At 37.3% G+C, this 15,831-nt stretch overlaps 1 protein-coding gene across 1 annotated transcript in view; it reads right to left on the bottom strand.

The window, feature by feature from the left end:
- LOC135776711 (gamma-aminobutyric acid receptor subunit beta-2) overlaps window positions 1-15,424 on the bottom strand; it is an 81,502-nt gene extending 66,078 nt beyond the window's left edge. The window contains exons 1-3 of the mRNA XM_065287581.2: window positions 15,190-15,424; window positions 14,981-15,072; window positions 14,396-14,463 (exon numbers count right to left, since the gene is read on the bottom strand). Coding sequence (XP_065143653.1) covers window positions 14,396-14,463; window positions 14,981-15,072; window positions 15,190-15,290 — 261 coding nt within the window. The 5' untranslated portion in view covers window positions 15,291-15,424. The remainder of the gene's footprint in view (window positions 1-14,395; window positions 14,464-14,980; window positions 15,073-15,189) is intronic.
- Between the last annotated feature and the right edge of the window lie 407 nt (window positions 15,425-15,831).

The following is a 15,831-nucleotide window of genomic DNA, read 5'->3' as shown; positions in this document are numbered from 1 at the left end:
CGCTGCCACTAGAGCCTGGCCCTTTCAGGTGCCATCGCATGTCGCAGCTTGCCTGCAATCTTCTTCTGTGGAGTCAGAAGCATGTGAGGTCACTTCAAGCAATTCACATCCCGGGCACGCTGAATCATGCAGCCGATGAGCTCTCGCGAGCATCACTCCCAGGTTCGGAGCCACACAGGTTGACGTGTTTGCATGTCCGGAGACTGCTCGCTGCCAGCTGTTTTACACACTGGCACACAGCTGGCTGCGGGGCATGTGCAAATATGCATTTCCCCCAGTGATTCTCGCACAGACATTGTGCAAATTAAGGGAGGACGAGGAGCAGGTTTTGCTGGAGGCACCCTATTGGCCGAACCAAACCTGGTTCCCGGAACTCGTACTTCTTACATTCCCAAAATGGCGATTGGGAATGACTCAGTATGTGTTACACAGTACTGCTAAAATTTGCCTGCATTTGTTGGGTTGGCAGGTGTTTATGTCAAGCCCTGTTATTGTTTTACTACAGTAGTAACAGTAAATCATTGATATTTACAAACAATCAGCCCTAAGACCTGCCATGCAACTTATTTTATATTACATCTTTATTAATATTCCTTAATACTTAGTTACATTTTCAGTGTGTTATAACACTGTAATAAAGACACAAAAATTTACATTTCTTGTCTAACAAATCATCCCAAGTATATGACATTTGGATATGTGACAGAAATGTACATCTCTTAAATGTTTGTTTCCATCATCTTGGTTTCCAAGTAACTATAAACCATAAGCGTAAGAAATATGATGCTATCCCAGTCATATGCTCATGATCAGTTTATATTTCACTGTTGTAATTGTAAAGTAATGCAAGCTTATTATGTTATATATAATTAAATAAAAGTTGCACATCTTAAATAATCAAATAAAAATGTTTATACACTCAAAAAAATATTTTTGCACCTTGTTTAATTTACTTAAATGAAACAAGTTAATACAACAAATTTTTTTATTTTTGTTTTGTCTCAACCTATTTTTATAATGTTCAATCTGCTTAAATTAAAAAAAAAAAAAAATACATGAACTCAATAATTTTATATTGGGACCACATTAATGATTTTTGTTGCTATTACTTACTGGGCTGTGAATCTGTATTTAGTTTATTGAACAAGATATTTTTATGACCAATATAAATATATTTATTAAGTTGGTGCAACAAAAGATTATTTGTTTAAATTAACTTATTGTATTCTTGTTGTACAAGCCTAATCTAATTTCGTGGAAAAGTTTTCCTTAATTCAATTATGTTGATTGAACAAACAATTTTTTGAGTGTATAGTGTATATAGCAGGGCTTAAAAACGAAAAAAATTTTCAATCGTTTCACTCCGAGCAGAATCGATATTTTAACGTTTCCGTTTTTACGTTCCTCATTGAACATTTACGTTCCGAAAACGGTTTACTTAGAAAAAATACCGGTTAATAACGTTATTTTAATTCAGGCTATACTTTAACAAATACATGCATACAGACTAATTTTCACACAAAAATAATAACATAACACATGATATAACTAAACTTCAACATTTCATTAATTGTTAAAACCACAAAAGAAATACCTGCATTCATTTTAAGTATAAACAGCTGAAAAAAACGACCCGTTTTCAACCATGTCTTTTACTGATTGAAACCGCAGCATACTCTGCTGGATGTTTGTGTTAAATGTGCCTCTGTAAGTTACCTCAGTGATTCCCGGCTACTGTACTTCTCCCCCACATCCTTCAATATTGCAGACAGACTTGTTAAGACTAACGAATAATAACGAAAAGGAATTTCTTGGTGGCAACCCATCTAAAAAGTAATTGACAGTGGTATAAGTCCCCTGGGTTTTTTGAGTTACAGTTTGCATCTTCATATTTCCAAGCAAGTTTTAACTTAAACATACCTCTGAACATTTGATGGGTAGCTTTGTGGTTGTTTAAGACAAATGCTATCGGGCCGGAGACTCGATGACTGCTGCGCGGGCATTTCACTCACGCTATGTGTCTGTCAAAGTCACTCACGCTTGATGCGTCAAAGTCACATGTTGTACTGTTCAAATCATGATTGGTCACTGATAAGTACAATATTAAAGAAAACGATAAAATAACGTTATTAACCGGTTAATGGTCATTTTAAATAAACGTTTCTGTTCAGAACGATTAAAATTGATTTCGTTTTAGTTTTCGTTTTTGTTCCTGTTAAAATTTCGTTCGTTTCCGGTTTTCGTTTTCGTTCCTTGAACCGGTTCAGAGCCCTGGTATATAGTGATTGAAATTTTTATAAGAACAATTTATTTTAGTATTTTAATAATCTATGCATCTAACCCCTTCTAACATTTTAGCCATGAAATGTTAGTTAATCCACCACACAATGTCGCTGTTAAATTGTGCATGCACAATAAGGTTTAAAAAGCACTTTGCATGTAATCAATACTTGCATCCGTTCTTAAAAAGAATGAAAAAAGTATTGATTAAGTCCTGAGGGAAAAGTTGTAGTTCGTTTGCAATTGCATACTGACCTAAGTGAATTTAAACAATTATTGCTCTGCATATCTCTAAAGTGAGAGTCCCTTATCTAAATACAATAAAATGCTTAGCACAAGTCCTGGTAATGTATTTCAAGTCTAAGTACACATTAATAGGTTTAGAGTATCAAATCTTGCTGTATTTTGTCTTAGCCTTACAGTGGTGTGAAAAAGTGTTGACCCCCTTTCTGATTAGGCCTATTCTTTTTTTGTCACACTTTAATGTTTCAGATAAAAGATACCACAAGTAAACACAACTTGGTGGTAAGTTGAACTGAAAAGAAAATACTGTATATTTGAAGGGATGAAATTCATCAATGAAGTTAAGTTTATGTGGCTATTGCAGGGTATGCTATCTGAAAATAGCGTTGTATCAGATGTTATCTATTGCTGGTATTACATGGATAATGGAAAACAGATTCCCAACATGAAAGTACAGCTTTCCATGTTACAATAATCCATTTAAAATAAATCAAACTTAATGAGCCTACAGAGTCTTGAGAGCTGAAAGCAATGTTGCATTAGATACCTAACTGTAAAGCTAGCATAAAGTGATCAAGTTTCCCAGCTTCTCCTTCCTCTTGTCTGAGAATTAAATTCCCTCGACTCTTCTCAAAAATTGTGTACTCTGGCAATCTGCCGCGCACAGTCCATCTCTCTTTAACACCTACTCGCTAACGCGAAACACAGCAGCATCACGCATTTCAGCCACATCATGCACTCTTTCTTCTGATATTAAAAATGCATTAGCATTGATGGAATCCATTATATGACCATATTCAGCTATTGCACAGTCCAGGGAGGCAAATTACCCAATACATCTACTTACACAGTGTCTATATAAGCACAAACTTCACTGTTTTCCTGTTAGTTAACATCTAAAGTTGGGATAATTGTGTCAGGAAATGGAAACTCCATTCAGGTGATGGTACTTCGGGTTCACACTGTAATGGATGTGTTTCCGAAATCTTTTAAACCATGCTGAACTTATTGCAAACACACTGTACTGAGTTGAATTCTCATCAATACTATCAAGAGGTAATACAATTTCAAGATGAGCCTTAGAGACCCAGATTGACAGCTTTAACTTGCAAGCTGTGCCAATATACCTATCTGGGTATTCCAAAAAATGTTCACTCAAATAATATAACAATTTCATCTGGTGTAAGGTTTCTAAATAGATACAAACTGACACCTGGAATGGACAATACGTTTCCTTCAGTTATTTTACCATCAGAAATAAGTGCTTTAATGCCTGCACTCTGGCATCAGTAAAGTGTATAACTTGGTTTGTGTTGTACTTGCTCTGTTTACAGTAAAACACATATTAGAATACTTTATGTAAACTTATGTGCCTTTTAGTTTTTAAGTAGTAGCACCCACTTACTGTACAGACTGCACTTAAACACGATTCGAAAAAAAACCTATTAGGGGAAGTTTCCCGTATAGGGTTTACATTAATCCAGAACTGGGCCTTAGTTATATTAGGACATTTAAAAAGTTTTTACAAACAAACTTTACAAAATACATCCAGGGGTGCATTTTGAGACAAAACAATGCCACAGATGTATGTTAAAGGGACCATGACATGAAAATCTGACTTTTTCCATATTTAAGTGCTATAAATGGGTTCCCAGTGCTTCTATCAACCTAAAACAAGTGACAAAGATCAAACCAGTAACTTAGGTTTTGGTAAACCATTCTCTGCAAGCACGTGAAAAATTAGGTCATTGAAATTTGGCTCTGCTTGTGATGTCATAAGGAGTTCTTATTATAATAATACCACTCCTTAAACGTGCCATTTGTAATAATTGAGGTAAAAGATTTTAAAAAATTAGCTACACGCATCAAAAGAATGAGAAGATGTCATTAAAAAAATGACAAGGTATAGTGCCGCAGAAATTAGCATCTGAATTAGCATGCTAAATTACTAGCTACAGCCCGACTGGTGTTGTAATACCAGTTTCGACCATGGGAAGCGGTATGCGGGCCACGCACATAACCAGCCAAACTGCAATACACGAATAAGTCGCATGTGTGGGAGTACAGCCCTCTACTACTACCGCTGCGTCCGAAAACTAAGGCAGCTGACTTGTTGGCTTAAGATTCATGAAGGCAGCTCAGAGAAATGCAATTCGGACAGCCATGGATTCGGACATGCCTTGATGCCTTCCTGCCTTGCAATAGGGGTTTCGGACGTATTTCAGTTCAGGGAAGAGAGCGGAAGAATGGCTGAAGCAAGAGACATTTACCACTACCACAAACATTTGCTGCAGGGAACAACGCGCTCGGAATCACAAATAAAATATGATAAATAAAGTAACCGAACCAGAGTAAATACTGGCACTGCTTTTCATCGCTGGAGACAACTAATGGACATAAAAGAAATGAGGTTCGACTCCGAAATGACAACATTTCTATTCGATTGGTAAGTAAGATGCTGTTAGTATTTCGCTAGAAGTTCACTTATAATAGGCATTGCGATAACCTATGCTCAGCTTGTACATAAACTACGGCTTTGTGCAGTAAATGTGGCTCCATCTGAAAGCAGCTGATGGCGATTCACTTTTAATCAAGAAACCGGCTTCACTGACGAGAAGCGCAATGACTAGCGCATGCAAATTATCGCACATCCTTAGCTGTTAGCGTTTAATAGATAGCTCTACCCACGGATCCGATCCGGTTTTCACCCGTTATCTACCAAGCTGATGCTAAAATGTAACATTTAGCTAAGAAGCTTGAAATGTCTTCGATGATAATGAACACCAAATGGACGCACGAAACGTAGCGGAAAACATTGCAATTTTAATGAGACCGAATGTTTTTTTTGTGACTAATGATAACTTAGTTGCTAATGTAAATCAAACTTGATATATGCTGCTAAATTTGCAGCTGCTAAATTAAAATAGACCAACTCACTTTCTGGAGGTATACTGCCCCCGTCTGTTTGGAGTGTGGAGTATGAATTGATTTTTTTTGGGCAGACATTTTAAATGGTCCCTTTTATCTGCACTATCCAACCACGACACAGCCATTAAGTGCAGAGAGAAAGAGAGAAAGAGAAAATAATTCACATCACAATTAAGTTTCAATTGCAACAAACCACCATCATTGTGATCAGTGTTTGAGTTTCATCATCTCATTTTCATTTTAAAGGACGCACCCCAAATGCCACATTTTTGCTTGCACCTTCAAAGTGGCAATTTTAACATGGCATTATAATAAACTATCTATATGGTACTTTGAGCTAAAACTTCACATGTGTACTCTGGGGACACCAAATATTGATTTTACATCTTAGAAAAGTCTTGTGACATGGCCCCTTTAAGATATGTCAGTGCAAGGTGTTTCCTTTTGCACACATGCATTTGGCAGATGCAACTTCAAGATATACTTATGACCTTTGCTGTGCTAATGCTGTGCACTACCAGCTGAGCTAAAGCTACCTGTCTGCTGCATGTAGTGGCACTATAAAAACTCAACAAATCCCTATTTTATGTATATTTGAGTATTAATAGGTTTTACATGTTTTCTTAGCCATTTTATTCCTTTTGCAATTTAACGTGTTTATGTCTTTTATTTTGCCTGGTCTGCCTGTCATGTGAGGAATCACATGACAGGAAATAGAAATGCCAGTATAAAAGGAAGCAGCAAGAGCACATTGTTAGCTTATGATATACACTAGTCAACATTCGAAGTGGATCAAAAAAGTTTATCAAAGGTGTCCTAAGACAAGAACGCATGTTGTCCAATATTTTAAGACAACTTTTATGAAAGGTTTTGATCCACTTCAAATGTTGACTAGTATAGTTAAAATAAATGGTTGCTGGTCTGTGGAGTTTGTGTATTTTAATTAACCTTTCCAGTTAAGTTTATGGACTTTATGGTCTGGATATCACTTTCTTCATTTGTATAAACACACAGGAGGACACTTTGCACATTTGGACTTTTAGATTGTTTAAATTAATTGTCTTGAGTTCCTACAAAGATCAGGTAATCTTGTTGTTTTTTTATTACATTGATCAATGTAGTTTTATTACCAGTTACTTGGTAATCATCAGTGATTTATTTTTTTTGAGGGCGCACGATGCGAAACTCGTCACAATATGAGTTTAGCCCGTCATGTATGTGGTTCGTCATTACAAAATATTTGTTTGGTGCATCTTGCATCTTGTCAAAATAAGTGCCTGCTGTGAGGAATTGTAACAGATGAACCTAATCGCAGACAGGGATGAATAAATACTGACACTTTATTATAACAAAAAGGAAAAACAAAACCCGCGAGGGGGCAAACAACATAAACAGGAAAATATACTAAGACTAAAACACTAAACAAAGAACAAGACTAGACTGGACTAAACACTAGATAAACAAAAAGCTAAACTAGGCTTGACTAAACAAAGTACTCACTGGCAAAGGACAAGCAACGTAAGGACACAGGATACAAAACGAACGTGCACAGAACAGCAAACACAAGAGCCGTTTCTCAATATGCGTTCTTGTCTGTACTTGTGTTCTTGTGGACTTGTGAAATGTCATCAGTCGCGGCCCAAGTACTGTTCCAATTCAAAGTTCGCATCAAGCCCAAGTTCACATAAAATCCCCGGATGTGTTCTTGATCCACCCATTTTATGGAGGATGCATCAGAGGAGACTTGTGTGGACTTATGAGAGCGAAGTTTCCCAGAATGCATTTCGCGTCAGGAGTTCGTTCTTCCGAGTCTGCAAGTTCGAACTACGAAGGACACAAGTCCGAGTTCGGCGTACTTGGTTTTGAGAAACGGCTAAGGACTTTAAATAAGAGAACTAATGAGGGGAACATGTGAAAATCATAACAGGTAAGGGATCGGGTAAAAAGTGACGAGACCCGGGAAATGCATGGTCAGAATAAACCAATACTAAAACCACGCATCTCCCACATGAAACATTGTACTGTCAGAACCCTGCCATGCTGAACTAGATCTAAATACAAACAAGGATCAGGCAGGATCCTGACACCTGCTGCACACATGTCTAAGGGGTTTATAATAAAAGTGAAGCTCAAGTTTGCCAGGTACTTGCTTAATCTCATGTGTAATCACAGTTTAGGTCTCCCAGCTTGGTTTTAGCTGGTATTGCTGGCATAGCAAGCTGGTCTAGCTATATTTTGGTCACTTTTTAAGCTGGTCTAGATGGACTAAGCTGAACAGCCTGGAAGACCAGCTGACCCACCAGCTTTGCCAGGCAGAGAGGACCAGCTTAAACCAGCTACTGCCACCTTAAACCAGCTTATGCTGGTCTTAGCTGGATTTGTTAGTAGGGTTGTGAGTGTCTCTTCTATCATAAGGGCCGATTCACACCGGCTGCGTGGCGTGAGGGTCTCAAAAACGCATGCATGCTAGGAATAGGACCGACGGCTATTTTTCACTCCACACGCAACCGTCTTGGAAGCGTCAGGTCAGTTTCTCAATAGGAAACATTAACATACATGTATACAGAATAGGCTAGCAGCAGCGCCGCGTCAGAAACGCTTCTGGTAAGCAAGGGCATAGAAAACGGCACACAGCTGCCATGCGAAAGACACCTCAACAGACACGCCAGGCAGCCGGTGTGAATCGGCCCTGAGCTCTTTCGATGCATGTGCAGCAGGCACATATTTTGACAAGAGGCATGATGCACTTTGTTCACATGACGCAAAGAACACACATTTTGAAATGGCGAGCAACACACACGACACTCCAAACACATATTTTGAATTTGCGCCCCATGGAAAAGAAGTCACCGGCCTTTAATCATCTATTGTCATCAAATTTAATAAAGACAAAGAAAAACTAGTGTTCTCAGCTTATAAGTTAAAGGGGAAACATGCTCTTTATCTCTGTATTAACCAGCATAGCCTAGCTAGGTCAACGGCACACACATGCTTGAACTAGAACAGATATGCCGCTTCAGCCATTTCATGCTCACAAATGATAATGTCCCTCAGAGCAGACAGTGGTACCCAAAATGGCAAAATGGCACGGGACTTGGAAATAATCAGTCTTGCACTTCATTATCACGATTCCTATGCAAACAGATTACCATTTCTAAAGCCTAAGAATCATTTTTGTTCCCATATTTTTAGATTTAGACTTCAAATGTTTGGAACCCATCCTAATCTTTTTAACAACAATCCTCCATCATGCAGGCTCAGCTCTCAGCCTCACAGTTTATGAATGCTTTCTTATCTGCAGAGGAATCCCTGTAATGTCATCAGCTCGGAAGGAATGATGTGGAAAATTCCACTGATTCAATCATCTCTATGTTCTGTGAACGTTGATGGGTTGACATGGTGCACTTGCTTTTCAGCTTCTATTAGCAGCATATCCGGTTTTATTGAAAAAATATATTAAACTCTTAGGATTTTAGATAGAGGTTGAATGTCACAAGTTCATGTTTAAGTGCATATCTATGCATTCTTTATTAAATAAAGACACTTTGTTATTACAAAAGCATCAAGCAGCATTAAATTACGGAGTTACTAATGGGAACACCTGACACAGTTATGTTGCTGGAGCTCAATTGTTAGGGTTACATTAGCAGTGCAAAGGTCATGGGTATGATTCCCACGAAGCACACATACTGTATTAATAAAATGTATACCTCAAATGCACTGCAAGTCACTCAGAAAAAAAAAATGCAAAATGCATAAATGTAACAAATTTTAATACATTTATTTTTTCTGCAAAGGTAAAAACAATCCCCAAATATATGTCTCATAACACTAACTGGCTAACCTATCCAGCCTAGATGTTGTCAGGCATAAAAAAAGTTTCAGTCGTGGATTAATTTAATTTATTTTTTTTACAAAAAAAAGCAAAGCCAGACATTTGTATAGAATATAGCATGCGTGGATGAATCAGACACTATAAGACCTGGGACTCATCTATAGACAAAAAGGTACATTTTGAATACCTGGTAACTTCATTTGTGTTCAATTTTGAGGAAGAGCATTGTGTTAGCATCGAAAAGGTCATGGGTTCAAACCCAGGGAACACACATACTGATAAAAATGCATACATGTACCTAGTAATGCACTTTAAGTTGCTTCGGATAAAAGCGTCTGCCAAATGCATAAATGTAAATTTGGCACTTCAAATTCCATTAGGCTTTACATTAGCCTCTGAGCTTTGTTTCACTTTTACCTCTTTGTTTGTATTCTTTTCTCTTTCAGTGAATCACACACACCAAGGCGCTGTAAATACGGTGACCTTCCCTGCAACCACACGCCTAACAGTCTCTAAGAAAATAGCGGGTTGGTAATGTCACGAAGCTTTCGCAAGTCTCTGTCGGCCAGTCATAGGCCTTGTGGCCATGTCTGACCTATAGCATCTAACACCTACTGTGGGAGGACCTTTAATGATTGAGACATGTGACTGTATACCTGAACAAAATTGAATGTAGGTCTGTGAGTTGAAGGCAGAAAGCCCTTTGACATCAGCACATCTGAGGTAGATTAAATCAGAGCTAGCCTCATATAAGTCCATGTATAATTTAACTTTTTCGACACGATTATTGAATTCAATGACTGCCCTACACCCCGGTGTGAGGCTTTTATTGCACAAGACACAGAAACTGGAGATGCAAGAAGAGTGCGTTGATGCAGGTAGCCGAAAACTGAGCATTGATTACACTATGTATCCATCAGGGTAAGAGTTAGAAACATATTGATGATAGTACTGTATAACGTGGCATTTCCACCTTCATGTTAACTATAGTTACATGTTCTGTTGTAACCAATGAAAGGTATGGCCATAGTTAGCAAACATTGCTTTTGGGAAACACACCCCGTATGGTTATAGTTTTTCTTCCACTGCAGGGCTGATAATATTGTCCTTTGACAACATGATCTGATGGAAAGCCGTGTTATAGTCACACACAAAATTTTATACATTTATTTGTGTCCATGGCACGAAATTCAGCTTTTTTCAGACCTTGACCACGAATGTCTTTTTCGTCACACTCGCGCGAATATCAATAAATAGTTTCTCGTGTCCGTGGCACGACTTTCTTTTTCATTTCATTTTATGTATTGTTTTCTCGTCCCCCCCCCCCCCCTATTTTTATATAATTGTCACCTTGAATTGGGGTTAGAGGTGGGGTTTGGATGTCGAAAAATTTAATAGAAAGTGTTTTTAAACCCAAGCGACAACGGTAAGAAAATAGGAAAAACTATGAGAAAATTTTATTAAAATTTAATAAAATTTTGAGTGATGATTACACAACTTTCCATGAGACTTGAACAGTTCGTCCCGATGGTGGGAAAGCGCTATTAGTTAAAGGTGGGGTGCACGATTTTTGAAAAACACTTTGGAAAAGAGAGTCGAGCCGAGTACCAAAACACACTTGTAGCCAATCAACAGTAAGGGGAGTGTCTACTAACCGACATCGTTGCCTGGATTGCGTATGCACTGAAACAAAAATTATTTAGTCAATTTACTCAATTTTTTAAGGTAAGTGGTTGCAATCAATTTATTTAAGCTACATTTAAACAAATGTTTTTTGTTTCGTTTTGTTTTTTGTTTTTCTGTTTTTTTTTTTTTGTTTAAATGTAGCTTAAATAAATTGATTGCGACCACTTACCTTAAAAAATTGAGGAAATTGAATGAATCATTTTTTTCAGTGTGTGTGGGGCGGGTCTATCAAAATTAGGTCCAGATTCTATTGGGTTAGGGGCGTGTTTGTTTAGGTGATATCATATGTCAACCTTAGCTTTCAGAGATCGTGCACCCCGCCTTTAATAGTTGGTGCAGTAAGTACACTATTTAGGCGAAAACCTCAGTTAAATAGCCCATTATGTCTAGCTCATGTAATAGAGAAGAGCCATGTTTGTGACCACTATTGATTCCTTTATACTGTATGTTCTCATTAGGCAACAGTAGTAGTTATAAGATTTTTGTGGTGTCGATGACATTAAAAAACCCACAATGTGCTCCAAAAGACCACTTGAGTTATATGTGTGGGAGAAAATCACCTGTTTTTTTGAAGGAAATCTCTAATAAAATACATAAAGATTCCTGTGAGATTAGGCCTAAGAGTTAACAAATGCAGAAAATGAATGGTTCACAGAATTTGAACAGCACTACAAAAAACTGCAGTTCATTATAAAGGGGATAGCAAGTGATTTCGGCCACTGCTACAGATACACAAAAGAACAGACGAGCAACATAAAAACTATTTTGGTTGCTATCCAAAAATGTTATGCATGCCATGAGTCACCTGGAGGCGGTGATATAATGATCATTTTTATGATGTATAAAAGAATCATACCCAGAAGTGTCAAAATCCAAGAGATGTCAACTTTCCAAACCTAGAGCCTTGTTTAGTGAAGGTGATCTAATCTGGTAATTTTCATGCCCCCAAACCACGCATCAATCTGAACTTTAAAGGGGACCTGCTATGCCCCTTTTTACAAGATGGAATACAGGTCTCAGGTCTCAAATAAGTCTCAGGTGTCCACAGAATGTGTCCGAAGTTTCAGCTCAAAATAAACAACAGGTCATTTATCATACCATGCCCTAAAATGGCAATGGACCAAACCACTGTGTCATGTCTGAAACATGTCAAAACAATCCCTGCATCACAATTCACATACTATACATCCTACATAGTATACTAAATTAGAATTAGTATGTCCAAAATCATAATATGTTGAAATGAGTATACTTAAAGTACACGGATGGTCTACTATTTCCAAAATATAAAAATACCAGGTGAAGATCCATAAACACTATGACGACTGATATCATCCACAACTTATTACGAGATGGATGAATTTTGTGACAATACCCTGAATAAATACATTAAAATACAGTATAGAGTTAAGATTACAGAAATAATGAATAAGGAAAAGCCTACATGCACAGAGAAGTTGTATTCTGAAGTGTGTGACTGTTCACAATCACTTCTGTTACAAGTTAGTATGTCCCAGTACGTGCATACTATTTATGCAATTGTATATAATTTCACAAACCAAAGACAATATATTTTTGGAGCATAGTATAAATAGGCAGATTGGGACACAGCGGCTGTTTCCTATCAGTGAACGCACACCAGCAGCGCCTTTCGCCGTCTGTCAGAAGCACTGAGATGTGACTTTGGAAGTTCGAAGCCACAGAATTGAAGTCACACACAGTTATGTTAATTTACATGATATTTGTCCCAAATCAACTTTGATGTACATATACTGACTTTAACCCTAAGATACTGTAAAAAAATGATAGATTAGTAAGTCATATAAATATCTTTTATGTTACTTTAAATTAACAAGTTAGGTTAAGTTCATAATTCATAATCAAAAGCCACTTATTGTTTAATAAAAATGTAGGATCAAGTTAAAATTGTCCCATCTGGAATCAGGAGTACACTTTGAAAATTGAGCTCACAAATACACATTATGCGTCTGATGTGTTTATAAATATGAAAATAATAGATATTCTAAAAAAAATATTTTTTATATTAAGTAAATTACATATATTATGTAATCTGATGCATGTTCGAAAACATTACATTCAGTGATCTTTTATTTTTTCTCTTCCTTTTATTTTTCGCAGATGTATGGAGTCAAAGCCATTATGGTACGATTAAACTTTTAAATAGAAAGGCCAGGCCATTATGACGTTGGGCTTACGTAAGCCCAAAACCAAAAATTCCTTATTGCCACAGGGATCTGACTGATCTCATAGTTCATGGTGAGTTGGACACTCGCTCTAGCTATTTATCCAATGCATAAGAAATGTTGGCTACAGATGAATGCGTGCAAGATCCAAGCCAGAAAAATCTAAAGGTGTAAGGGTATAAAGCATGAATCTGTTTGTTTCTGCTTTCTTTCTGCCTAAAATGAGATCATTTAAGCTTGTGTACACACACACACACACACACTCAGAAACAAAGTATCGCTTAATCAGAAACGGTACATGCATTCAATCATGTAATCACACACATTTGCTTTGAACGTTAATGACTAGTATGTGATTTAATTCCAACGAGTATAATCACACACAGGAGCTGCTTTCAAGCATAGGCATCTCAAACAAGTATTTATGTTTACAGATTAAAAAATGTACAATGTGCAATTCAAAGTGAATATCTGTGGTTTTTTTGACTAATAGAAAGGCTGCTAAGAGTAAACAGAACATAATATACAACACACTTGCCAGTTGTTTATCACTGGAACAGACATCAAACACAATGCTACTGTACATGTTGTACTCTATAACCATCACTAGGGGATGCTCTTGTATCTAAAGAAAAAACTCCCTAACCCAAAAAGCTGCAAAGAATAGACTATAAAATCCAAGTCAGATGGATTGTTGTTCCTATCCATAAGCATACAAAAACTTGCAGTCGATATGCGGTATGAAAGATGCTGCCATAGAAACCACATACTGTAAATGTTCTCCTGACAATCAAACATCTCCAGAAGGTAATGTGAGCTTTATTTATATAAAAAAGTGGCATACATAATGTACAGGACATAGCAATATGTAGCATAACAATGTAATAAAGCCAACATTGGAATGTGTCAAAATAAACAGTATGAACTCAACCTACCACCAATAAGAACATAAGCAAACACATTTGCATGCATTGTATGGTTAACATGGATGTAATGGTTTTTATACAGAGCTAATCTCATTTTCTATAGCCTAAACCCATCCCTTAAACATAACCCTGACAACTTTTGGAAATTAAACACCTTTATTTAAGCCTATCAGTTTATAAAGACACATGAAGTTTTCTCATAAACCATGTTTATATTGTAAATATCATGTAGTATCCATGTTGTGTCATCATAATTCAAATAACCAAAACAGGACAGCATGATACAGACTTACCATATTAACTTCTGAAACCATGTCTATGCTGGCTATGTCTATGTTCATCCCCACTCCCACTGGAGGACCTAAAAACCAAATCAAATGATACCAGTGGCGTTAAAGATAATTGACTTTTAATGTGAGCAATCTGAAATATAAGCTGAAAGTCAGCCTAATAACATCTAGGGTAAAGTGAACAGTAAAACAACTAGGCTAACCTATAACACACTTATGTGCTGTACACGATATTCCAATGATCATAAAAAATAAGAACTAAATTAGAATCGATGAACTGTTATGATGTATTGACCATTTATTGATATAAACTGATTGTACGATTCAGAAATCATCTGTTACAGTTTTATTGGATACATATTATTGGACAAAACATGCAAATAGGTGCTATTATAAAGCCATCAACTTTGCGAAGCTGTTCGTTAGAATAACAAACCAAAGTGAAAGCAAGTCGATCATCTCCACACACGAAATGCGCAACTGTCCGTGTGTGCTCGCCGATGATTGTACTGTATAAAAGTTCAAATGTGATGTTAAAAGGCTGACATAACATGCCTATTTAAAACCCGAAATGTTTCGTGCTTTTACCTCCAAAATCTGGCCTCAGGCGAATGTCATATCCTTTCAATAGTCTATCAACAGTTTCTTTTACGAGTGACATATTGCTTGGATCATTAACACTGCAAACAGGAAAAAAACACCGTTAGATGAAGATGCATCCATAAAGAACAGTTTCGTTGTGTGTGTAGAGTACAGACATCCATGTGAAGTGAGAAGAGCTTTTGGGTTAGACTTACCTCTGCGCGCACACCACGGCTACGAACACGGGAAACGTCCAGACGCGCATAAAGCTCATTTTTCGTATTCTGAAGATCGTCATACTTTTATATGTTTCCATGGTTTGCGTCAAGACACTGAAGATCCAACTTAAGTGTGCGCTGTGCAGTAATTCCAGTGTGGCGCGCGTGCGCACATACTCCAGCGCAGCATCCAGGAGCGGTGTGTTGCTGATGCTGCTGCTGGAAGAGCACTTCCCTAGGCAGAGACCGGGAAATATTAAAGGGGAAGCTAATGAAACACCAAAGTGAACAGGGAGATTTACAGCATTACAAGCAATGTAGGTTGATCATACAGAAATGCAACCATTTCTTGGCATGAGGGCTTCATGAAGCATTAACATATACTTTTGCCTGGCAAAAAGCAGAAGTGAAGACTTGTTTTAATGGCACAAACAGACATAGAGTGTGTGAAAAGGACATGAAATACTGTAAGTCATATTGTGTTCTGTGTTTGTTTGAGTAATGTTGTCACCTATTTCCCTATGCAGCTAAACCAGCCTACGCTGGTTGTATGGTTTTAGCTGGTCTTCCAGCCTGCATGGTTAAGCTAATGTAATAGGATGATTTTAGAGTGGTTTTAGACACTTTTTAGCTGGTCAG

The sequence above is a fragment of the Paramisgurnus dabryanus genome, chromosome 18 (assembly GCF_030506205.2).
Source record: "Paramisgurnus dabryanus chromosome 18, PD_genome_1.1, whole genome shotgun sequence".
Taxonomy (NCBI): Eukaryota; Metazoa; Chordata; class Actinopteri; order Cypriniformes; family Cobitidae; genus Paramisgurnus; species Paramisgurnus dabryanus.
The sequence above is the reverse complement of the archived record's forward strand: the minus strand, read 5'-3'. Positions and strand labels throughout refer to the sequence as shown.